The following is a 25,185-nucleotide window of genomic DNA, read 5'->3' on the forward strand; positions in this document are numbered from 1 at the left end:
CAGATCTGATAAGCCCTGTGGAATGTAAATCAGTTCATTAAAATTTGCAGAACAGTTCATTGAGGTAAAATAGGAAACAGTTTTAACTTCTATAGGATGTTTACTGCATATAAAGTACAATAAAATCACAATTATTCCAGAAAAAAATACTGTTAGAAACGTGCTGTACTCAATGTGTTGTTCTGAGGAAGATTGAAGAATTTTGAATTGTGGTTTTAAAAAAACAGTCTGACTCCAGAAATCATCCTGTGTAATTTCATGGCATCTCCACACCACATCTGTCTCTGCAGTATTTGTGGGGTTTTGCTTAATACAGATGTTAAAAGTATGTATGGATGTGTATATATTAACAAATATATCAAAATGAATGTTAAACAGCTCCTTCTACCTAAGTTAGGGATGTGTCAGGGGATAAATAATAAATAAATTATGGTAAAATCAAAGGCCTGTGGTGTCTTGGAGATGATGCTTCACTTGACATTCTTAACTCTGATATCCATGGAATTGCCTACATTTTTGGGTGTCCTAGTACAATATTCTAAATTCTGAGATAATACTCATTTTTCTGAGGGATTTGGGAAGTTTCCTTCATTCCATGTGGACGTAAGTGCAGGCTGATGTTACTTTACCATAAAATTCACTGTGGTACCTTTGGAGGAATGATGCATAAATCAGCAGCTTTTAGTGGAGCTGCTTTGGAACCTTCATACTCTGATTTCTTAAGGAAAATTGAGGGGTTCTTTTCTCCTTTTGCAGTTACTTCAATGAGAATCAATATCCCGACGAGGCAAAGAGAGAAGAAATTGCCAACGCCTGTAATGCAGTTATACAAAAACCAGGTGAGGAGCTGCTGGGGGGTCCTTCCAAAACCAAAGAGGATTCAGCACCTTGAGTTCTCAGACTGATGTTTGGAGAATCATTTGGGTTGGAAAAGACCTCCAGGGTCATCAACCTTTGACTGATAAATCAGGTTTTTGGAGGAGGAAGAAGGAGCTCAGCTCTCCTGTTTTTCAGTATTTTACAGCTTCCAGACATGGATCTCAGATTAGAACCTGGGTATGAATGGAGAACCTTCTCTTGAGGTCAACAAGTTGCATTTTCCCCATTTTTGGAGAAATTATACTTAGGAGAGGAGCATGAATATTCAGTGTAATGTTAGTGGATGCACCTGCCTTTGCTTAGTTTTGCTAACCAAACATTTACATAGATTTCAGAACTTGTGTTTTGGATATATTTAGATTTCTTACAACCAGAATAAAAATTAATGAGAAGGCAACTAAAGTGTGAGTCATGCACACGGAATCACAAAATTATTTAGGATGGAAAAGCCTCTGGGAATCATTGAGTCCAACCATCCCCAGCACTGCCAAGGCCACCACTGATCCATGTCCTCAGGTGCCACATCCACAGGAATTTTAAATCCCTCCAGGGATGGGAACTCCACCACTGCCCTGGGCAGCTGTGCCAGGGCTGGACAGCCCTTCCCAGGCAGGAATTGTTCCCAGTATCCAATATCCCAATGTTGGGAACAATATCCCAGTTGTTCCCAATATACCCGAGCATCCTTGGTGCAGCTTGAGGCCATTTCCTCTTGTCCTGTCCCTGTTCCCTGGGAGAAAAGATGGATCCCCACCTTTTTATCCTTTCAGGGAGTTGTGGAGAGCTAGGACTGTCACAGGATAGCTGAGGGTCAGACAGTTTAGAATGGAAGTGACCTTTGGAGTTCATCTGGTGAGGCAGGACCAGCTTAGATGGGATTGTTCAGTTTTAGTATCTCCAAAACCAGAGGTTTTCCCATCTCCAGGCCTCTGTTCCACAATTTTGAGCACTCTCATGGCAAAGTACTTTTTCCCTAATACCTGCTGAAATTTTCCCTGAAAAATCCATCAGGTAGAGGACCAGAGAGCTGAGGATTTGATTCCTGGCTGTGTTGCTGGTTTGTGGAGCAACTTGGAACAAAGTGCTGCAAGGCCGTGTCGGGGAGCAGTAAAACACAGCCAGTGCTGCTGATGCAAAGCATTAGGCAGCAGCCAAGCTATCAATCTCCAGAGTTTTCTTTCTTTCACTTGTCTCATCTCTCCTAACTTATTTAAGTGTGCAGATTGCTGCAATTACATGGGTGTTTTGTATGCTGAATAAATAAACTTTGGAAAGGAGTCAGAAGCAGGGGGAGCTCAACCCTGTGTAGCCTGCAGAGGTCTGAGGATGCAGATGTGGGAATATTTTATATAGGGTCAAGAGCAACTGAAGAGGTTTCCAGGATGTCCTTGGAATACTGAATCCCTCCAGTCTTCCCTTATTAGTGCTGATGACCAGATAAAGGCATAGTTTTCTATAGCTGCCTTCTGGTTTTTGGGAATTTTTTGTTGGTTTAAATGTAAAAATCCAGTTTCCAGCATCCACCCCCATTCTCCCAAAAGATCCTGAGTGTCCTGGCACAGTTGGGAGGGTGTGATGGGGGCTGAGAGGGAGGAAAGCAGATTGCAAGGGTGACACAAAACCGCTTAATTCATTTTACTGCTGTATGAAACAGTGAACTGTACCCTCGTGACACATAGTAAGAGAAGGAGCCCCAGGGATGGGGTTTGTGGCAGGAATTTCAGTTTTTTGGAATCTCTATTTTGTGCTCAAACTGGAAAAGCAGCCCTTCATTCTCCCATGGCTCTGGATTGAGTTGGTTAGAGCTGCAAACAAATTCCTGTAATTCAGATCTTTAAAAAACAGAAGAAAAGAAGACATTTGTCAGTTAGTGCCACAGCACTCAGACACTGGAATGTGATCCACATAAAGTTCACTTTTTTCTCAATTATAATAACTTGCCAGTGCTGTTTGTGTTTCAGGGGTTTATCCCATAAAATCCCAGACTAGTTTGGGCGAGCAGGGACCTCAAAGCTCATCTAAAATTCCAATCCCAGAACAGGGACAGGGACACCTCCACTATCCCAGGTTGCTCCAAGCCTTGTCCAACCTGTTCCTGGACCCTTCCCAGGGATGTGGCAGCCACAGCTTCTCTGGAACCCAGTGAGTAACACCACTGAAATATTATTTTAACACCACTGAACTATTATTTTTCCCTCTGTTGCTTTCCTAGGAAAAAAGTTGTCGGATTTGGAGCGAGTTACCTCCCTCAAAGTGTACAACTGGTTTGCCAACAGGAGGAAGGAGATCAAGAGAAGAGCCAATATTGGTAATGTATCACAGAGCCTGCCTGAAGGGCTTGGGGTTTGCTCAGGAGAGGTGGCAATTACGTAAGAATAAATTAGTGAAAACACCAGAGGTGCTGACAGCCTCGGGAGAAATGTGGAGGAATTATGAAAATGAGTCCCTTGCTGTTCCAGATTTTTTTGTGAAATATGTGTAATTTGTAGAATTCTGTCATCAGTGCAGGAAAAAGTGATGCAGTTACAAAGTTTTACTGGAAGATCAGCTTTAAAAAGCAAAGTAAGAATTTTATAGGTGGAAGGAGAGTTGCATTTCCCTCCTTTGAGTATCCAAACTCAAATCTGAAATGAAACCTCAAAATAAAGGAGATAGAGATGTTGGCAGGTTCACAAGCTTAGTGTGGTTTTTATCCTGGTTATACCTCTGCCCCTGACAGCTTTCCAAGGTTTTGCCCAGGGACATGTGGCTGGAAAAAAGCCACGTTTTTTGTTGATAATCAGGAAAAAACAAAAATCACTTCAGAGTTAACCCTCTGGGTTCTTAGCTGATTGTAGGGAAATCAGAAGTGACTCTGAACTTGCTGGAAGGAGACCCTCTGTGATGTGGAAAAGATATTCTAAGGAGAATAAATCACCTCAGTGATTTATTATTTTGTGGATTCAACAAACTCCTGCCATTCATAAAAGGTTTGATGCCCTTACTTAGATATTATGCAGAATTACTTTTGCAACACATGGGTGAACAGACATCCATATCTGCTCACTTCAGTATTTTTAATTATTTCAAATATTCCACTATTTTGCCTTATTTCTGAATAAGAAAAAAGCTCTCTTATTATACCATTTAACACGTTACTGAAGTTTAACTAAATTTATTTTTCTACAAGTGAAAATGGCTTCTCAAAGGGATGGGGGAATAAAGCAAACTTAGTGTTTGGAGAGGAGGTTTGAAAAGAGATCAAAAAGAATCAAGGGGAGGTTTAGATATATGGATCCTACTGGAAGATGGATTTTTTTGTTTTCAAATCCCTGAAGTGCTTTCAGAAATTTCTCCCATCTATTTTCAGACACTTCCCACCCCCTTGAGTCCTGCCAGTCCAAACTATGGGGGAAGATTTACAGGGAATTCCTTTGCCACCCCAATACCTCAGAAATGACACTGACTTCTGTTAGGACTGGCTGGAAGACAGAGATTTTTACTCTCAGACAGGTCTGGAAGTTGGCAGGGAAGTTTTTCTGGCAAACCAGTGTTTGTACCTGTGCTACATTCCCAAATGTTGGAGAGTGACGAGAAAGTGCTAAGAACTAACCCTGTTCTTCCAGTTATTCTAACTTCCTAAAAAAGCGAAAAAAACCCCTGAGTTACTTTAACTTCTCCAATGCATCAGATAAATGAGGGATCCATTTGCTTTTTTCGAAGAAGCAGCAATCCTGGAGAGCCATGGAATAGATGTACAGAGTCCAGGAGGTCACTCCAACAGCGACGACGTGGACGGCAACGACTACTCAGAGCAGGTGAGCACTGGGGCCTCGTGGCCCAAACAGGGAGAGCTCAAACACCTCCAAAGGCCCTTTTGCCTCTTGAAAATCCTGTTTTGTTTGGCTTTTGTGTCACTGTGATGGGGAGAGGGTGAGAATACCCAGTATTGACCCACATGGATTTGTTGCCTCACAACAGGACACTTGGCAAGTACGCAACGGGGAGGAGGAGGGACGATGTTCCGAGGGAGGCAGAGAAGCAGAGAAGGTAGAAGAAGACAGGAGGATCTGCTCCAAACAAGCAAGTTACACCCCTCACACCACACACAATGTCTGAGGCACGGCAGGAGAGCCTCACCTCAGCCAGAGCCCTGCCATATCCATGCTCTCCTTCCCTGTCACTCTGAGTTTCCCTCCCTCAGGAAGGGATGGACAGGTTTTTCACAGTCCTGTGTGTTAGGCACCAGCAATTATCCCTAAAAAACTGGGCACCTCTTGCATCTCTGATTTCTTCCTGCAAGAAAGGCCCTGTTCTAGCCAGGGCCACCCCTTCTGTGAGCTGCTGACCCAGCCCCAGACATGAGCAGGAGGGAGCCCTGCCCAGGACCTTTCAGAATTCCTTGTGCCAGCCTTTCCTAGCAGGATTCTGAGCACTGAGCACCCTCCTGGAGGTTCCTGAGCTCCCTCTGTTCTTTCAGGAGCTTCTCAGGATCACCCCTCAAACACTGGCAGACAAAGGGTGAAGGCTGGGGGGAAAGGATTTGATTTACTAAGCTCTGAACTTTAATTGGCCCATTCCATATTGTTCTGCAAGAGTGTGCCACTATTTGGATTGTTTACATTGAGACAGAATAGAAATTTTCCAGAGTGTAAATCTATTTTGATTTAGGTGTCTTTATCTGTCTTTTTTGTTTGTTTTTTTCATTTTAATCCTTGCCTGTTCTCTCTTTTTCTTGGTTATTTTTAACCCTTGACAGCAACTTCTTTTTTAAATTCTCTAGCAAAAGAATACCCCTTCCCACACTCTGAGCCCTCACCTACCCTAAAGCTGGTGACCTTCCTTCACACACCTTCCTGACAGGTATTGCATCCCCTTCCCAGTTCTCCCAGTGTTTGCCAAACCCCCGTGGTTTGGAACCAGTGATTCAACCAGTTCACTCCTGCTTTTTAGAGGAGATATTTTTGTGCTACCCCACAGCTGGGCTGGATCACTTTTCCCTGCCTCTTTCGGGAGAATCTGGGAGTTCTCCCTCTGCAAAGGCTGCTGCTGGAGTGGAACAGCAGCTGAGTGTCCTGGAATGAGTCCCTGGCACACTTGGCTCTGGCCCAGTGCAGCAGATCCCTGGCAGAGGCATCCCCAGATGCTCTGCTCCTGATGGGGATTGAGACCCTTTTTGTAGGTCAGCACCAGCAGATTTGGTGGGACCAACTTTTCTGGCTCTCAGTGATGAGAAGCTGCTCTGTGACTGCCATAAAATATTTAGAAACCACTGCCAAGCCCAGAAAATTCCCTGTCAGACAGACAGCACTGGAATACTGAGGTGGAGCATGAACTGAACTATGTTTTTCTTCTGTGCATTAACCAGGATACTTTGAAAAGAGAAATAAATGGGTTGTTAAAGTTTAAAGATCTTTATTTAGAGGCCTAAGAAATGACATTTCTCAGTAATCTGGGCTCCTCTACGAGGTGTAATTAGCCATGAGCAGCAAAGCAGATTAAATGGCAAGTTCTCCTGATGACCATTTAGCATCCCTTAGTTGTTAAACCCAGAAATTCTGTTTGCCACAGATACACTTAAACTCTTAATAAACTTTAAAACACAAAGTTCATCTGAATACTAACAAAGGGCCTAAACCCCAGATTTTAGGGCTCTGTATTTGTACCATGACAAAGATTTCTGAGTGGCCCTAAAATTTACCAGACCCTTGTTATAAATGAATGAATCCTTCTAAATAATGTCAGGATTTTACCAAATCCTGGGGGTTTTTTTGTCCTCCTTAACATTTGCCACCCATCATCTTAATTTAAAAATACTCTATGCATGTTTTAAATTTTAAATCACAAAAGTTCATCACTTGAAGGCTGTTGGGATACTGATAAATGTTTATCATTTCCTTTCTGTAAATGGTAATAATTTAAAAATCCAAGATCACAGGTGGGTAACTACTAGTGCCCTGTTTTGAAGAAGGGAAAGCACCATGATTTTTCCCAAAATTCCCTATTTGATTTATGGTGGTTCCAATCCCCTTCAGTCACTGGTTTTCTTAGCATTGGAAGAGTTTTCCAGCATCTTTTCACCTTTATCTGTGTGAATTCAATGTTTCAGAGGATGCTGACTTGGACCAAGGCTTAGGCTCAGTTTGTGTCATGGTTCTGGTCAATAATAGCAGTTAAAGAAAAAATACTTCTCTAATGTATATAGAATTATTTCATTCTAGTAGCTTCCAGCTTCTGGAAGTCAGTAGTTTTAAGAGGCTTCCTGAGTTTCCATAATTTCTAGCAGACTAATTTCCCCTGGATTTGTCAAACATACACCTTTTAAAGCCATTTTTACTTTTGTCTGATGTAAAAATCAGTGAATCCTGAACTGAGCTGTGCTAAGTGAGCAGTGCTTCCCACTGCTGCCTTGGACCACATTATCATTCCAGCGAGTGTCTTTGATTATTAGATCATAAAAAAACAAGGACAATTGTCCTCTTATTTTCCAATTATTTGTAATAAACATTTATCATATCAACCATCAGCCATTTCTTCCCCAAACTGGAGGACTTGACTCTGTTTAGCTTCTTCTCATGAGGAAAACTCTTCCCTTGGGATGTTTTTTTTCTCTGCCTTTTCTTTTTCTGTTGTGGCATCAAATAGAATCAGAGAACCCAAGAATGGTTTGGGTTGGAAGGGACCTTAAAGTTCATCTTATTCCACCCCCTGCCATGGCCAGGGATGACCAGAACTGTATATTCCAGCTGTAAGCATGGACCTGTGCCATGCCCAGTAATTCCTGTCTTAATTTGCTTTCCTGATTTAACCTTATGTATCACTTGTGTCTTTATAATTCAATATTTTCCTCCACAGCTGGGTCCCCCACTCCCTGCCTGGTTACCTTTGTCTGCACAGTGAGGGAAACCAGTCCTAAACCTGTTGTAAACCAGTCCTAAACCAGTTGTAAATCAGTCCTAAACCCACGTTATGACCCCGCTCTGTCCCTCCACAATCACTTGGCGCATTTTTTTTTTTTTCCTCCCCTGTGGTTTTCTGGACTTGTGGAATAACCCTGCTTCTCTCTGCTCCTTCCCACATGGTCCCCAGGATGACAGCACTAGCCATAGTGACCACCAAGACCCCATTTCCTTAGCTGTGGAGATGGCAGCAGTCAACCACACCATCCTGGCGCTGGCCCGGCAAGGAGCCAACGAGATCAAGACAGAGGCTCTGGACGACGACTGATGCCAAGAGAGGGGAGGGTCAAAGCAAGAAGTAACTTAGTTTTAGACGTAGCACCTTAGCAGACTTTCCTCAGTCCTTAATATGTGTTCTTACAGTATAACTTTGCAGTTTCTTGTACGTCAGTTAGCTGTTAGGGTCTTGTTCTGTGAAGATGGCATGGTGCCCTCAGCCTTTGCATATACTCTCTCAGTATTAATTCCCAATAAATAATCAATCAACCAACCAACCTCCCTCTCCCGGCCCCCAGTGGCTAGAAAGGTAAAATTAAAAAAAAAAAAACTAAAAAAAGAAAAAAAAAAGAGAAAAAAAAAATCTTGCTGCTCTGTCTTAGCATTCAAAGTGCTTCCAGGTATTTTAGACAGCCCTCAATTACAAGTCTTTAGGCTACACTTAAAATCTTGGATAACCTTAGAGATGGTGTTGAAACCGATAGTCCGTACGCTTTCCCTGCCCTGAGACTGAAAGGATGCAAGCTGAGGTAGTGGCACAGGGTCGATGGACACCAGACTGGGAGTATCAACAGAGAGTAAAAAGAACACTTAGAAACCCCACTCCAGCATGGGAATAAATGATTTCCAGCTGCAATAAGCCGTGCCTCACTGGTCATACAGTGACTCCGTTTACTTTTCGGGTGCTGTGCCGAGAATGTCCATTGGAAACACATTCCCACATTTCAGTTGATGCTCACATGTTCAGCACAGACATCCTCTGCTCTCACAAGCTGCGTGGCTTAGTGGAGAAGTGCTGCCTTCTGCCTCTGCGACCGTGGTTGAAGCCCAGCCTGGGATCAAATGAAAAATGAGCTGAATGTCTAATGGACAACAGTCCACTTCTCAGAACCACTGCTCATTCTTGGCATGGCTGGCAGTGCCTGCTCAGAAGAGGTCTAGACTCTTAGCCATCTGTCATTAACAATTTCACCTTTAATCCTCCTCTCTCACCTTTTCTGTCCCCGCTCTGCTCCCCTCTCCACTTTGCCACTTTCGAAAGCAATGTTTTCCAGGAAGGTTGTTAAGGTCCTAAAATGGGTGAGTAGATTTTTACACACCTGTGTAAGTAATGCCTACGTCCTGACTAGCCTGAAAGGTTACTGGAGAATTCGACATCTGACCTTTGCTAGATAACCATCAGAGCATAAATACTCTCCTAAATATGAACTTTGTTTGTTTGAAGGCAGGAGGATCTCTTACCTGAGAAATGGGGTGTGAATGTTTTGTGTTCTCTTTACTCTGTCTTTGTTAAGGTGTGAGAAAGCTATACTGCTACGAGCAATTTAATTAATAATTGGAAGCCATACTGATAATGGATGTGGTAATATTTGTAAAGCAAACCTACTCTAAGTAGCAGGAACTAATGGAATTGTTTTCCTTGATCATATGTAGCACTTTTGTTACTTTTTTCTTAAAGATATTTATATTTGATAAGTCTTTTTTTTATCATTTGAGAATTCCAAATACCAAACAGCGAACTTGCATTACAGTCACCCTGCGATCACCTTGTCATCTAGTATCTAAATGATGAACTGTGTGTGCATCTAAGAAAATTACATCTGCTAGCATTGTGTGGAAATGATCTCCTGGCATCCTGATAAAATGATATGTTGCTGCCGGTAAGAGGATGGAAACAGCATGAGAAGCGTTAGAGACGGGCAGGGCTGTGTTACATTAACAGAGAACAAATTCAAACAAACCTACAGAAATTTTTGTATAGAGACACATATAGAAAAGTTTGCATAGCATTTCCTCCACATTCCTCTTTATCTTCCCAGTTTGTGTGGGGATAGCCTAAAGAGGGGAAAACAGCTCAAGGATGGGTTTCCCTTTGCTCCCCTCCACTTTGGAGGTAGAGCAACGGGAAATTCCTGTTACTCGCCTTGTTCTCATCCCTTCCTCCCTCTTAACCCTCAGAGAGGTTCGTGATGGCTCCAGTATGGCTCCTCAGCAGGTTTTGAGCCAGGCTGAGCCCTCCAGATCAGCTTTTCCTCTGTCCATGTGGAGCCAAGTGCTCCCCCACGTGCCGAGGGGATCCTGTGCTCTCAGAGGGCGCCCCCGTGCCACCTCTCTGTCCCTTGGAAGATCTATAGGTAGGGCTTGGCCTCGACTTCCACTTATGGATTTCATTGGAAAATTTATGTGCTTTCCTTAGATACAGATCACTGGAGCAGAATGAACCCGTCTTTTTTTCCTGTTTTATTGCATTTCTGGAGTAGGCAAATTCATGAGTAGTATCAGGGCGGACTCAGGAAAGGCAGGACTTGGATCAGTGACCATTGCACCACTGCAGTTATTTTCTTACTGCCTGTATGAATGTTTTGGTACTTAGGAGTGAAAGGATGGGGAGAGCTTTTATTTCTATTTTTGCACAGCAGAATGATCGAGCAAACTCGAGCCTTAGTGGAATTTTACCTACTTATTCATTCCACAGTCACACACTGAGCTGACAAGCAACATCCACGATTTATAGTAAGGAGATTTTAATAATCGATGACCTCTTTACGTTGGGCTTGCCACCACCATTTGTTCTGGCTGTTTCATTTTAAAAAGAACAGACTCAAACTGTTGGACAGCTGCAATTTTAAAAGAAATATTGCTTATTGCTTACTATAGTATCTGTAAAAAAAAAAAAAGGCATTGTTTGAAGCTTTGCCTTTTTAAAGCAATAGGGAAGAATAAAAATAGTATTAGAACTTCTGTATCCTGATTATAGGTTCGTGTGATGCAGGATCAAAGTAACACCACTGAAATTGTGTGTCTGTACCATCTAATGTAGAATAATCTGGTCTTAATTCTGTTTGTCACTGTCAGGAAGCTGCTGACATCCCACACAGTATCTTCTCTGAAGGTTAAACAAGTAAAAAACCCCTTGTGAGCAACTGCAGATTGGCAGATCTTCCTGGGCTGTAAATACCCAGTTTTCTACCTTCCCACATTGTCATCTTACCAGAGAAAATATCAAATATCAAATATCTGGGGAATCAGCCCCTTGGTTCCGTGGGGTCCGTGTTTGGGGTGTGTCTGTTCTGGCTTCTCCTTGGGCATCAGGAGGTACCAGGAACGAGTGGCACCTCAGAGGAAGGAGTGGCACCTCAGAGGAAGGAGTGGCACCTCCACTGTCCCCGGGGTGCTCCTGGCAGGTTGTTCCCTTCATTCTGGAAGTTCATAAGGAGCCATTTGCAGCTGGTCAGTCCCTTTTTGGTTTGAGGTGAATTATCTGTGATGGTACCGAGGCGAGCAAGTGTGATCTGGAGTAAGTGAAAGAATCAGTGGAGGGTGTGTCCTGGAATTCAGGAATCCTGGAATTCTTTCTTTTGGGGGGTTCTTCCACAATATGGGAGTTGTCTTTGTCTTTCTGTCTGTGGGCTGCCTTGGAAATGAAGCCTCATTTTGGCAGCACTGCAGTAGAGTGGCAGTTTGTTGTGGCCAGGCTGGAGTCACTGCAGTTTGTTCTCTGGGGCTTCCCTTGAAGTGGCTCTGGTGGCACATCCAAGCTACCTTTTTGTTCTGTGAACAGAGAAGAAGTTAATTTTAAGAAGCTCCTCATCTGTGATGGTCACAGATTGCTTTTACCTTTGTAGAGTGAGTTCTGGCTGATATTTTGCCCCTCATGAAGTCCTTTTACTTGAGTTGTTGTCTCTGACCGTCTTCTTAAAACAACAATTTCTACCTCCACTTCTTTTCCGGATTGTTTTGGTGTTGGGTATTTTTTTAGATCCCCTCCCCACACCTTTTTCCTGAAGTATGAGATCCCAAACATTTGCAAAAGCCTTATGAGTTGATAAAAATCAGCAGATTTGTTCTCTGTTGAATACTCTGCAGACACACATGTGGTTTTAGTGAAATCCTGTGCTGGATGTGAGTCTGCAGTTGCACCCTTGCAGCAATTAAGGAATCTCATTAAGAGCCTTCAGGAGGTCATGGAAAGGGTTTGGACACCTCTGTCCATCATTTGTGGGGCCGTTGTGTGGGCAGGAGGGGGCAGATGGGAGGGTTGGAGCACATGTCACATACTCGGAGATTGCAGGAGCTGGGATTGTCCAGGCTGGCTCTGGGGACATCCCAGATTTTGGGTTTTAACTGTCTTAATAAATCAGTTTTAACTTGGGGGTCCAGTGCAGGATCAGGAGCTGGACTTTGATGGTCCTTGTGGGTCCCTTCCAACTCAGGATATTCTGTGATTCCAGAGAAGACAGAGCCAGGCTCTTCTCAGAGTGCCCAGCAAAACCCTGAGGGGCAGAGGGCTAAAGTTGCATGAAGGAAAATCCCAGATGAATAGAAATAGAAGTATTTTCATGCTCAGTGGTAGAAATGGCCCAGAAAGTCAGTGGAATTCCCATCCTTGGGGATACTCAAAATTCAACTGGACAGGGTTGGATTAGAGACCTCCAGAGGTCTCTTCTGACCTAAATTATTCTCTGATTCTGTGCAGACCTGCTCAGGCTGAGGTGTTCCCTAGTTCTGATTTGTACATGTTGACTTGTTTAAAGAAATTCTGTTAATTTGTTGAGGGTTTTTTCTGTTTTGCTGTTCATAAAAATTATCTTTTCTAGTTTACTAATAGAGAGGAGCTTTATTTGCAGGGTCTGGCTCCAGGCTCCAATCAAGCCATAAGTTAGAGATTTCATTAATTATTTGCTCTGTTTACACAGTTCTTCAGGGATATTTGACTTATTCTGTTTGTTTCATTGCCTAACATCAGACTGGTAAGTTTTTCATGTTTTTGTAACATTTGTGATTTGTAGATCAGTTTTTGCCTTCATTTGTGAAGATTTATCTTTGTCTTGCTGCTGTGAGTGCAAGTGAGAAACTCCACATAGCTGAACCTATTTCAGGAAAAATTTGGATTAACTCAAGACCACTGGTGACTACTGTGGTGAGCCAGAAATTTTGGGTCAGCAAATCACAAATTGGTGATTATTAGGAGCTGAAAGGGTTTGATTGGGAAAAAGTCAGATTATGCTCACTTGGATCCCCCTTTCCTCATGCTGTTGGCCACTTCTAGGAAAAGCAGTGTGGTAGCTGAAATAGGTTTTATTTTTCATACAGATGAACCCACTAAAATTGGTGTAAGAATTTTTCAAACCCAGAATTGCTGCCCTCATGCAGGATGTTGGTTCGCTGTGCGTGATTCCTAACTGGAATCCAAAGCTGGAGTCATTTTCCTTTGCAAATTACTAAATTCACTGTGAGACCCTGCCCATAATCCTGAGCTGGGAGTGTTCAGCTGGGGATGGTTTCCAACTCCTCCTCTGCTTTATCCCCACTCATTTTAATTAATATTTATAATAATGTTCCTCCTCCCACTCCAGCTCCATCCTGGTGCAGCCCCCCTTCCCAGTGCTCATCAGCTTCTTTCAAACTCATGGTGTGATTACCAGCAAATTTTAGGGGGTTTTGTCAAAACTTTGCTCTTATTTTATCTGAGTTTTCTCACTCAAGTAGCTCTTGCACTCTTTGAACTTATTTAACTTGATAATATTCTTTTGATCAAAGTCTTAAGCTTGTAGGCAATAATCTTTGGTTTGGTGCAGCTTTTGGCATTTGGCAGGAATCTTTCTTGGCAGGATTGGTCTTAAAATTGTGTTACATGTCAGTGACCTTAATATATGTTCCTTCCATGGATTTTGTGTGTTTGTAGCAGCAGCCAGGGGTTGGATCCTGATCCCAGCTACTTTAATGGAGTTTTGTGGAGTTTTCACTGTGATTCCTTGGAAGGGAAGGTTGATGGCCTGACCAAAAAAACACCTTGCAGTTCCCGAGAAGAGTTGCAGAGATGTTTCAACCTAAAACATTCCCCTTTGGGCTTTTGAGCAGCTGGGATATTTACTCAGGATATTGGATCAGTTATTGGCCAAAAGGGATTTGGTACAGGCCTAAAACCTTCCTTTCAACCTCTCTTGCTGCTGTCAAATTTATGGGGTTTAAACTGTCTGACTAAAGACCTTGCACATTCATGAAAACCAGAGGCATTCTAGAGATGGCAGCTACAAATCCAAATTTAAAATACACTGAAATTATCTTTTTTTTTTCCTTTGTGAGAAATGTGTTACAACTAGAGGAGTGTGGTTGAGTGTTTTGAGGACTGTCAGTAAGGTGACAGTGATTTGATGTTGGTTTTTGTCCAACAAACGTAAATCAAATCAAACCAATGGAAGTTTATCTCAGTGGCAGCAGTGGGGCAGAGGAAGAAAAATTTAAACTCTTTTACTAAAGGGTTTGTTGCCATCCTTGGCCTTAGGTTTTGTCACTTAAAAATAGCCTGGAATTGTTTGTTGTGTAGTTTATATCAGAGAATTGTGGAATGGGTTGAGTGAGAAGGGATTTTAAGGAGCATCCAGTCCCACCCATGCCATTGACAGGGGCACCTTCCACTGTCCCAGCTTGCTCCAAGCCCCAGAGTCCATCCTGGCCCTGGGCACTTCCAGGGATGGAGAGCCCCAACTGCCAGGGAGCTAGAAAAGAATTTGCCATTTGAAACACGGCGGGGGGGGGAAAAAATTCACAGAACATTTTAAATGTCCCTTTTAATCAGGCTGGTGCAGCAAAAGAACCGATGGGCTTGATGGCTGCAGTGTGGAGCTGTTTCCCATTCTTTCAGGGAGGTCTGGAGTGCTCCAGCCAAGAGCTCAAGCAGGAATGAACTGAAGCCATTGAGCTGGAGCAGGCTGGTGATGGGCCTTTGATGTTTCTGTATGTGCAGAACATCTCTCCCTCAGCTGCCTTGGCAGAAGCCTCCCTCTGCCATTTATTCCCTCTCTGCTCAATGGCAGCGGGTGTGTTCTGCTGATCAAAACACCCGGCACACTTGTGCTGAATCCTTTCAGGCTGCAGCCAGGGTAATTGGGATGGGCAGGATAAATGCATGGGAGTATGGCAGTCACAGTGATGGCAGAGCTCTTTTCAATGCCTGGGTGTCCCTGACGGGTAATTAGCAGCTTTAGAACTGTGGGGATTGGCATGGCCGTGATTAAAAGGATTTCTGTCTTTTCTGTGATTGAAAACAGAAGATCTCCCACCCCCTAATTCTCTTTTAATACCGGTGTTATTAGTGACACTTGGAACACAGCTCCTCTGTAAACTTAAATAATGACCTCAGTGAATGGTGACTTAAAACAGCAGGGACTGAACCGAGCTCAGTTTTCTATGCAAAGCTGCTCCTCCCGATTCTGTGTCCCTGCTCCACGTGCTTGTCACTCCCAGTGCGTTTGGGAGACAAAGAGGACATTTGGTTGTGTGACAGCCTGGGGACAGATTGCCCAGGGCCTGGTTTAGCTCTTCTGGCTCGTTTTGGATTGAAGGAGATGACGAGAATGAGCCGTGAACTCCACTGGACTCATCCTGAGTTTTCCTTGGAGCAGGGAATGTCCCTGGCTCTTGGGTGCCATTCCAAATTCCCATTCCTTGTTTGGAAGCCTTATCAGCACTTGTTGCCGTGTTCTCCACCTCTGCTCTGTCAGCCTACACAGTGTAGTGACAGGAGCTAACTCCCCTTTTCCCTTCGAAAAAATCTCAAAATATCCCCAAAGAAGAGTTGGCTGGACACCATTCTTGCCAATCACCCAGGATATCTGGTGGTGACCCAAAATATCATTATTTTCCCCAGATCTGTAGCTGTAGTCTCCAAAAGCATCTGCCACAGGGTGTTCTGTGCCTTTTAAATCTGTTTTTGTGAGTGTCTGTTGCCCACTGAGCACTGCAGAGCCTGTGCTCCATTTTTGCCCTTAATTTTCTTGACCAGATTTTTCCATAGTGCTGTTCTCCACTTACCAGGCAGGTTTCCACATTTTGTTGGCATGTAAAGATGCTTAGAGGGACTCTTGAGTCAAATTTAGTAAAACTAACAGCTTCCTATCACCAAAAAATCCTCGAGAGAATTTAGGGACTTCCTTAGGCTTTTATTTAAATCTCCCAGTTACTTTTCAGCTTCTTTGTACTGAAATCCATGTGAATCCCAGTTCAGAGCAGACCTGTGGCCGTGGGTACTTCAGTTCTTCGAGCACAGTTCCCACCACTGCACTCACAGTACCAATGGGAACAACTTCTGTTTTAGAAAATACATTTTTAGATGTTCACTTGCTGCTGTCACTGGCCTCAATTCAGCTTCCCTGTCCTCCTCTCCCTTCTCCTTAACTAATTAAAGTCTTCCATGTTATGGCAAGATGGCATATGTAGCTTAAATAACCCACCTCTTTAATTAAGAGGTTGGATTCAGCCTTCTGAGATGTATTTGACACCATTTGAGATTTAAAAATACATTTTACTTACACAGTTTATCTGTCAGATCGCTCAAGGAGGGCAAAGAGATAATGAAAGTAAATTATTAATTAATATTTCTCACCCAGTATATTCCATTAAGAATATTAAGCATTTATTCCATTCCTCAAAGCACATTTGACTTTGGATAGAATTTTTTTTAAAGTCTGCCTGCTGATGAAGTTGCTGCTGTCTCTTCTTTGACAGGGCTGTAGGGACAGGGTGGAAAAAACCCTTCAGGAGCTAACCAGAGCCAGGAATTCCCAATATCAACTCACTGACCAGGTTTCCCACTTCCTTTATGCATTGTGGACAGATCTTTTCAAGCCCAGCATGCCACAGACTGTCCCTGACACATCCAATCTGCTTGAAAACAATTGGTGAAATTACGGAGCGAAAACAGCAGCAGCAGGAGCATCTCCACCTCCAAGATACGGGATGGAGTGGGATGAGTTTGGGTTTGGAATGGTGAAGGAATTCAAGATGTTGCTGGGAAGGGCCCAGGGGCCTTGCACAGCATCTGGAACTGCTCCCTGAAAGGGGGAAACACCTTGGGATCTTTGTTGGTGAGAGAATTGAAGTGGTTTAGGAGCTGTCCCTGGAATTCGAGCCGTGCTTGTGTTCATTTTCTCACAGAGGTAGTTCAGAGAATCCTGGAATGGTTTGGATGGGAAGGGCCATTAAATCCATCCCATCCCACCCCCTGCCATGGGCAGGGACCTTCCACTATCCCAGGATGCTCCAAACCCTGTCCAGCCTGGCCTTGGGCACTTCCAGGGATATCCAGGGGCAGCCACAGCTTCTCTGGGAATTTCATCCCAGCCACACCCTCCCAGCCAAGAATTCCTTCCCAATATCCCATCCATCCCTGCCCTCTGGCAGTGGGAGCCATTCCCTGTGTCCTGTCCCTCCATCCCTTGTCCCAATCCCTCTCCAGCTCTCCTGGAGCCCCTTTAGCCCCTGGAAGGTGCTGGAAGGTTTCCCTGCAGAGTTCCCTCTCAGTTCGACCAAACATTCCCACCTTGGCACACAGGAACAATTCAAGCAGTTCAATTCAGCACTTCCTTCCTTCAGAGCTCTTTACTTACACAAATCTTTCTTCTGTAGAGCTTTGTAAGTCTCAGTCCTCTTTTCCCAGGGCCTTGGAGAAAATAAATGCTGTTGAGATGTGGGAATATTTATAAATCCATTGGATAGATGTGATAAATTTGTAAAGAGTGATGCAGAATAGAGAGACACTTTCAATTAGGGTTGGGTTTGTTTATTTTTATTTTTATTTTTATTTTTATTTTTATTTTTATTTTTATTGTTACGAAGTAGATGGAAATAGGGAGTTTGCATCAGGATTGTGGGAGGCCACTCGACCTTCAGGGTCTCCTTGTAGGTGACACACTGGTCCCTTCTGGCCTTAATTGTAAATCTGTGACTCCAAAGAGATAAAATTTGTCTTTTACCTTTAGAACTTGTTCAGAATATTGAATAGTTTATAGAGATTTGAGTTCTGGAGGGGTTCTCTGCAGCAAGAGCTTTCCATCAGAGAACACGTTGTGCCTTATGTCTCTAACCCCAGTTCCAGTTCCGTACAATAAAAATCTTGCACCATTACCCCAAAAAATTCAGCATAAATAGAATTTGATCAACCACCACCCTTTTATTGGGCTGCAGTGCCTCAGCAGCTGATTTCCACAAATGCCATTTTAAGAGGGCTTCAAAAACATCCCACAGCCAGCACAAGCCCTCTTGCTAGACTGAAGTCTCCTCATTTCCTCCATGGAGCCTGCATTCCTTGAAGGAATTCCTGTGGACTCTGAGCTCAACCCTCCTCAACTGCTCTGAGCCATTTGCTTCCCTCTGAAGTTGATTCTCAGTACTGAATTTGGCACATTATTTTCCCAGATTTCAATGCTTCTCATAGAAATAATTTATTTCATCTTGCATGCAAGCTCCAATAATCCCATTTTACCTGGTTTGCCTGTTCTGAAGTGCTCTGAGCTGAAGCTGTTGTCCTTGCAGCCTCCTAGTAAGGGATTTATGTTGTTTCCACCCTATAAAAAGCAATTCAGTGTAGGGCAGAAGCTTCCAGACTTTCTACTCCGGGGTTTCTCAGCTCTCAAACCCTTCTCCCTTCCCTCCTTGCAGTTGGGATGATTAAAAAATCACAGAAATAGCAATTTTTAAGTATAATTTTTTTATTATTATTACTTGGTCTGTCTTCTTTTTTTTACTGGGAAGATTTGTTTACTGGGAGACATTCCCCTTTCCTTTGGCCTTTTAGATGGTGCTGTATCCATTACTTACTTGAAGTATATATGAAATAAATAAGAACAATTTTATCTACTTTGGCCGGTTTAAAAAACAAAAAAAAAATCAGCTCATAAATTCAGCCAGTTTACAGCAGGTTCTTCACTTGCACAATCCTGTGTGAATCAGGGGGTTGGACCATGGGAGAGGGACAAGGTGGAAATGTTTTCTTTTTTCATACAATCATGGAATGGTTTGGTTTGGAAAGGACCTTAAAGCTCATCCAGTTCCTGCCCCTGCCATGGCCAGGGACGCCTTCCCCTATCCCAGGCTGCTCCAAGCCCCATCCAGCCTGGCCTTTTTTTGTTCCAATTTATTTTGCCTTGCTTGCCCTTTGTGTTGGAACCTTAATTGGAGCAGTGGATTTGGGTGCCTGCTTTTAATGTGGGTGTTTGGGACAGGATGCCTGGATTTGCACAGCTTTCCCAGGAGTCTGCTGCTTCCCTTGGACACTTCATTTATCCAGGGTTAGGGATCCCTCATTGCAGCCAGAGTAGCTTATTTTATTATTATTATTATTGTTAATAATAATAATAATAATAAAATAAGTAGCTTATTGTTATTATTATTCATAAGTTGGTTTAGGCTTGAAAAATCATTGGAAAATCTTGAAGTCACTTTTCCAAGTGAAAAATTACAGTGAAAACAGAGTTTGGATTTTGAGCTTCCCATCTTCCAGTGTTACCCACTGAATTTTCTGTTCCTTTTTTTTTGTTTTTTTGCTTCTGTGTGAATTTGGATGTCATCCTGAGCCTTAAGCTGACCTGAAGCTGGTTTTTGGTTGCTGTGAGGTCAGAGCCCTGTTTGGTCTTTCGGGAGTGACAAATTCCCCATTCTATCGCCCAGTAAAAACCCAAACCCAAGATCCCTTTTTCCTTGCTGTTGGCTCCTGGGATGTCTTTCTGAACGTCATCAAAGCCTCCCTGATTTTGCTGCTGGAGTTCTGGATGGTTCTGGGCAGCATCTCTCCCCTTAGTGCTGCTGGCTGAGGCTGGGAGAGCCCCGTTGGAAATCAGATCCCGTGGGATGGCACAATGGGACAGGCTGTGCCCTTGGGGAAAACCCACATTTAAACTCAGTTTAGTTCCACAGCAGTTCTGTCAAAGGGTGACGAGTCAGAGTCAGTTGTGGCCATGGGGAGCACCATTTTCCTGCCACATTGCCTTGGCTGTCTTCCTCTTGGTCTTCATGATCCTCCCAAAGCCTGGAAGTGGGAGATTCGTGCAGTACTTCTTTCATTTTAGGTTTGTTTTTTTTTCTTAATGTCGATTTTAAAAGTGCCTAAGTGAGGAACAGGACTCCAGAGTGAGCTGGAGGAATAGGATTAGACCTCATTTCCCTCTTAAGAAAAGAGCCCTCCCTGCATCCCTCCACACATCCCTCCAGTGAGTCTGGAGCCCAGCAGAATTTGGCTGGAAAAACTCCCCTGTTCTTTCCTCGTGCTGCCCCCCTTGGTTCTCAGTCTTGTGGGAGGGATCTCATTCCTCAGCCAAACGTTTGCAATCTCTGGTCTGGGGTGGATGGCAAAGAGGATGGAATTCAGTAGGAAACTGCCTCTTGGATTGCAGATACAAAGAGCTCTGTGTGATAAATCCACCTCTAGAAACCAGGTCTGGGTGGAAAAAGCTGATGTGCTTCTTTAATCGCCTCCTTTGGAATCACAGAATGGTTTGGGTTGGAAAGAACCTTAAAAATCATCCAGCCATGGGCAGGGACACCTCCCACTATCCCAGGTTGCTCCAAGCCCCATCCAACCTGGCCTGGAACATTTCCAGGGATGGGGCAGCCAGAACCCCTCTGGAATCCCAAAGGCAGTTTCTTCCTATATTCTTAATTATTTCTAGGTTTATCATAGTGGCACCTGCTAAACATTTTGTCCAAATAACCCTAACTATTGGCAGGTGGTTATAATTTTGTAAAGGTGAGAATTCTATGTGGGTTTGAAGAATAGAGGTATCAGTGATAGTTTAAAATATTTCATTAAATGAGGATTTCTTCTGACCACAGCGAGAGGAGGTAACAGAACACTATGAAGGAGTTTTAGTAACACTTGAGGGTTCAGCAAATGAAAGCAATCCGTGTGTAAATGTTTTATTTTTCATTAGCAACAAAATCTTCTCACTCTGACAACATCTGAGGTGGGAAGGCCTGGGAAAGGACTGTTGGCAAGGAAAGCTGTGAGGGCATCTCTGCAGAGGGCAGGAACTCAGCCTCTGGGGAGTGCATGGGTGCTGATAGAAGCAGTGATCCCGTGGGAATCCATTGCTGGGGTCCTGGTGGAAATCAGGACATTTCCTGATGGAAATCCACTTTTTTAGTGGAGCCTGTGGCACACACAGACCTCGGCCCTGCTCCTAGATGCCTTTTGGAAGTGAGATTTTCCCTGAGCAGTGATTGTCACTGTCAGTGGGTGTTGGTGACAGCAGATGGATGCTGTAGTTGAGTGTTGCAAGCCCACGAGTGAGGGCACAGTGGAACAACCTCAGAGCCACACAGGAACAACAAAACCCCAGTGAAGGCTGGGGAGGTTCTCACATCCAAATTCCGTGTGCCTCCACTTTGTCCCACTGTGCTCTCGGCCCAGGGGCTGGTGCCAGCCGTGCATCTCCTGTCTGGGCTGTGCTGGGATGGCTGCAGCTGCCTCCTGTCACTTCAGTGTCCCCAGATCCATCAGTGACCCCCAGACGAGCCGTGCCCCATCCCTGCCCTGTCCGTTCCCCCTCTCCCACCCAGCTGCTGCTTTGCCCCAGCTGGGCCCTGTGTCTCATCTGCTGTAGGTGTCCTGCCTACCTCAAGAGGTAACCATGGGATCCTGGAGTGATGTGCTCATCCTCTGGTCGGTTTTCCATGAGCACTAGCGCACACTCACACTCACACTCACACTCACACTGGAATGTATATTCTCCTTACCCCCCCCCAGCCCCCAAATAACCTCTTGACCTGATCCTTGCTGTAGCCACCACCAACTCCTCTTGCAAATTGGATGCTGCTTTAAATGTGAAAACAAATGTTCAAGAAGCTATAAAACCTGAATGAAAGCTAAAGCTGAATTTATAAAGCCTTGTTGCATATGAGCCAAAAGTGCAAAAAGCTCTATATAATGAACTAACCTGCCACTCATATAAATATAAATATATATAAATATATTAAAATCAGACTGTTCTACAAAATTGTGTATTTGTATTTTTGTGTACGTACAATTTTCTGCTAAGCAGAAGGAGGATGTAGTATAGGATGATGTGAGAAGAGATTTTGTTTAATCATATTTCTTTGTTACTTATTTTTGTTAACATCCAGATGCCTGTCTTTGTCTTATGTGTATGACACTGTTCCAAAGGTGCAGTATCCCTCTCCTGCCGTGTGTCCAACCTCCTTCCTCCACAGGGAACGAGTCAGGTGATGCCCCTCATCATCATCATCATCCTCATCATCATCATCATCATCATCATCATCCCCTTCAGATCCACCCTGGTCTTGATCATAGAGGCTGCTCGTTCAGCTGAAAGATGAGATGTTTCATGTCCCAGCTCCTCTTCGTGGTGAAGTTGAATATTCATGTTCTGGTTGGCTCCTCTGCTCGTAGTTGTTCCCTAAACACGTTCCCATGGCCTGCTGCTGCTCCTCAGCCTGACATTTTAGGGGAAAAAAAATGGATTGGATAGGTTGGGAGGGAGGATGGGCAGATCCTCGTGGTAGGAAGTTGCTTGTGGAGAAGAAAGTGCTGGGGTGGTCCCAGGGGTGAACCTCAGTCCCACCCCAGGGGCATGGAGGAAGCACCTCGTGTTCCCCACACTGGCTGCTGATGGAGGGTTTGACTGTCAGGAAGGAGGGCTGGGGAGTGATGGGTTGTAACTGTCCCTGTGCCCCCTCAGGAACATCCACCCCTGGTGGCTCTGGGGCTCTTTGGCTCTTTGGGAAGGTTGGAGCAGCTCTGAGAGGGGCCCATCTGTTCTTGCCAGATGCCCTTGCAGTGAAGGCCCTGAGTGTTGAGAAGAGCATCCCAAACTCTTCTCCCAGTCACTGCCTTGACCTGCAAGGTGCTGGTGGCTCCCTGTGAGGAGAAAAGGAGCAGTGTAGGAAACCTGAGAGCCCTTGGTGTGCTTGGGAATTGTTATTTATCCATCACAGAGAAACAAAGGGCCAGAGGAGACTGGATAGGACAGGATGTAGTGGAGTAACTGATGGGAAGCTTGGAGCAGGAGATGATGGAAGTTCACCTTCAGTCCCACCACAGCCCCTTGAGGAAACTGGTCCAGCCTCCATCCCAAATGCAGGTGAGGGTCAATATCCATCACACCTTCCCCTGGCAGCAGCTGCTCTGAAGATGAACCATCAGCTTCTCCCCTTGTGCCCTTTTGGGTTTTTTTTTTCAGTTTAATCCCTGTCTTTGTCAGAGCTGACCCGTGGCCGGGGGAGGGCGATACTGCACCTTTCTACGTAGGGCTCATATTTATAACAATGTGTAATGACTGTAGCAAAAGTCCTTGTTTCTGTATGTGAATGGACAGAGAAACAAGTGCTCTATTGTATTGATTAAAATAGTTCAAATGAGTCCTGTATCATTGTATCTCCTATTCTGGATTAGTGCCTTTTGGACAGTAGACTGTTCTGTAATTAAAATGTAGTATAACTGCTTTTTTGTACAGTTTTGTTTTAATAAAACTTTTTTTTAATTTGTGTTTATTTTAGTATTGTACCTATTAGAAAATAAAAACGTATAACTCAACACTGACCCTTTTCTTCTGTCATCCTTTTTGTGCAGGGCTTGTCTGAGACCTAAAATGTGTCCTGAGAGCAAAGTGAATGTAGAAAATTTGGATTTGTTTGGGAAAAAATTAATTCTTTGTGCACTCCCCCTTTGGAAGGGATGAAAGTGGTGGGGTGGTGGATTTGAAGCAGTGGAATCACTTGGGATGTGAGCCATGGGTTGATTCCAGAGACCTTTTGGGGCAGTTTCCACTCAAAGGAGATGTTGAGAGTGGAGTTTTCCCTCCTTTGCCTGGGGTTTGTCCCAGGTCCAAGTTCTGGCCATACAAAGGTGCTGTGTCCCCTTCCCTTTGGGAACCTCCCCCAGCCGGCCCCCAGAGCCTCAGGAAGGGCCCTGCGAGCCCATCCCAACCATCCACGTCTCCTGCTGAAGCAGCTGAGCTCTGGAGGGAGCAGACCTTGGCTCACAAACCAGAAGATGCTGAATTGTTGAGAAGCCCCAGGCAGGAGGGGCTGTGGCCGCCCTTTGGTGCTGAGCAGCTCGGGGGGGTCTCAGAGAGGATTTATGGGGTGGGAAAAGCTTCCTCAGAGTGGGAAGAAATTCCTGCAGGAGGTGTGGAAGCTGAGCCGGGTGGCAGAGAAGACACAAAGTCACAGGAATTGATTCATTCAGTGAAATGGTGCCCAGGTCCTGCCATCCTGGTTAAAATCAGGATCTGCAGCTGTGGCTGGGGCGTTTGCTCAGGATGGACACCCCAAAACAGGGAGGAAGGCAACTCTGGAGGGGTGCAGATGATTAATAATGAACTTCAAGGGTGGAAACACCTTTCAGACTGCTCCTTGTGCCTCTCAGACATCAAAGAGGGGGATAAAATTTATCTTAACCCTCCCCATCATCAGCTGCCGGAGCTGCTGTGTTTGCAGAGGGAATTTTCTGGAGAGAGGAGAGTGGGGATCATGGAATCCCAGGATGGTTTGGGGTGGAAGGGACCTCAAAGCTCATCCAGCCCCACCCCTTGCCACCTTCCACTATCCCAGGCTGCTCCAGGTTCCATCCAATCTGGCCTTGGACACTTGCAGGGATGGGAAAAACACTTCTAGGGGTGTCTGGCAACATCTGGCATGCTGGATGAAGCCCACTCCCTCCTTCACAGCTGAAAACCAGGAATAAAGTAAAAGCTCCATTTGGAGATGTTTTAAAAAACACAAGAGGAATAAATCCACGTTGGAGGTCTGTGCTTTGCAAAGTTGCACTCCCAGCCCTTTGTGCCTGCTTTGGTGGGAAACCAGATTGATCAGGGAAAAACCAATAATTTCTCTCAGGTTGGTGTCCAAAGGTGAGCAAAACGCCCTTGGAAATGTGCCCAGCTCGTGGCAGGGCAGCTCCTCTCTCCACTCAGGGTGAAGCCCAGGAGCTGCTGCCTCCCATAGCAAAGTGTTTGAAGCCAAGCGAGGCCGATGGAAGCGGTGTTAATTTGAAGGAAAACGGGAAAAAAAGGTGTTCTTTGTTAGTTTTGGAGGTTTTAAAAAAATTATTTTCCTGCTCTTTTTGATGGGAGTCTTTTCAAGCCAGCTTTGGCTGCAGAACAGAACGTGGCAGCGTGGGGAAGGTGCCACAGCCACCTTCCGGGAAGAGCGAGGTTTGAACAAAGTGATGCTGCTTCAAACAGCTCCTGTGTTTCAGCCAAAGAGGGTTTTTTTTTCTTTCAGAAGGTAAAACATAAAAGGGAAGTGGCTTTAAAGGAAAAAAAAAAGCTGTTTTCGTGTGCTGATTGCAAGACAGTGCTGATAAAAATATCCTTTGCTCGCTGAGTTTCAGTGGGGATGGGGAGGATCAACGCGG

General features: G+C 44.4%; 1 protein-coding gene across 9 annotated transcripts in view; it reads left to right on the forward strand.

Moving 5' to 3' along the window:
* The window catches only part of HMBOX1 (homeobox containing 1), a 123,055-nt gene extending 99,688 nt beyond the window's left edge, over positions 1–23,367 (forward strand). For 4 of the 9 annotated variants that reach the window (XM_077176484.1, XM_054630558.2, XM_077176483.1 and 1 more), the window contains 5 exons: positions 757–839; positions 3,092–3,187; positions 4,582–4,676; positions 4,840–4,941; positions 7,948–23,367. In XM_077176484.1, the coding sequence (XP_077032599.1) occupies positions 757–839; positions 3,092–3,187; positions 4,582–4,676; positions 4,840–4,941; positions 7,948–8,085 (514 nt within the window). In that variant the 3' untranslated portion in view covers positions 8,086–23,367. The remainder of the gene's footprint in view (positions 1–756; positions 840–3,091; positions 3,188–4,581; positions 4,677–4,839; positions 4,942–7,947) is intronic. The other 5 variants (XM_054630561.2, XM_054630559.2, XM_054630562.2 and 2 more) reach the window with 5 other exon arrangements.
* The last annotated feature ends 1,818 nt before the right edge of the window (positions 23,368–25,185 follow it).

The sequence above is a fragment of the Agelaius phoeniceus genome, chromosome 3 (genome assembly GCF_051311805.1).
Source record: "Agelaius phoeniceus isolate bAgePho1 chromosome 3, bAgePho1.hap1, whole genome shotgun sequence".
NCBI classification, from domain to species: Eukaryota; Metazoa; Chordata; class Aves; order Passeriformes; family Icteridae; genus Agelaius; species Agelaius phoeniceus.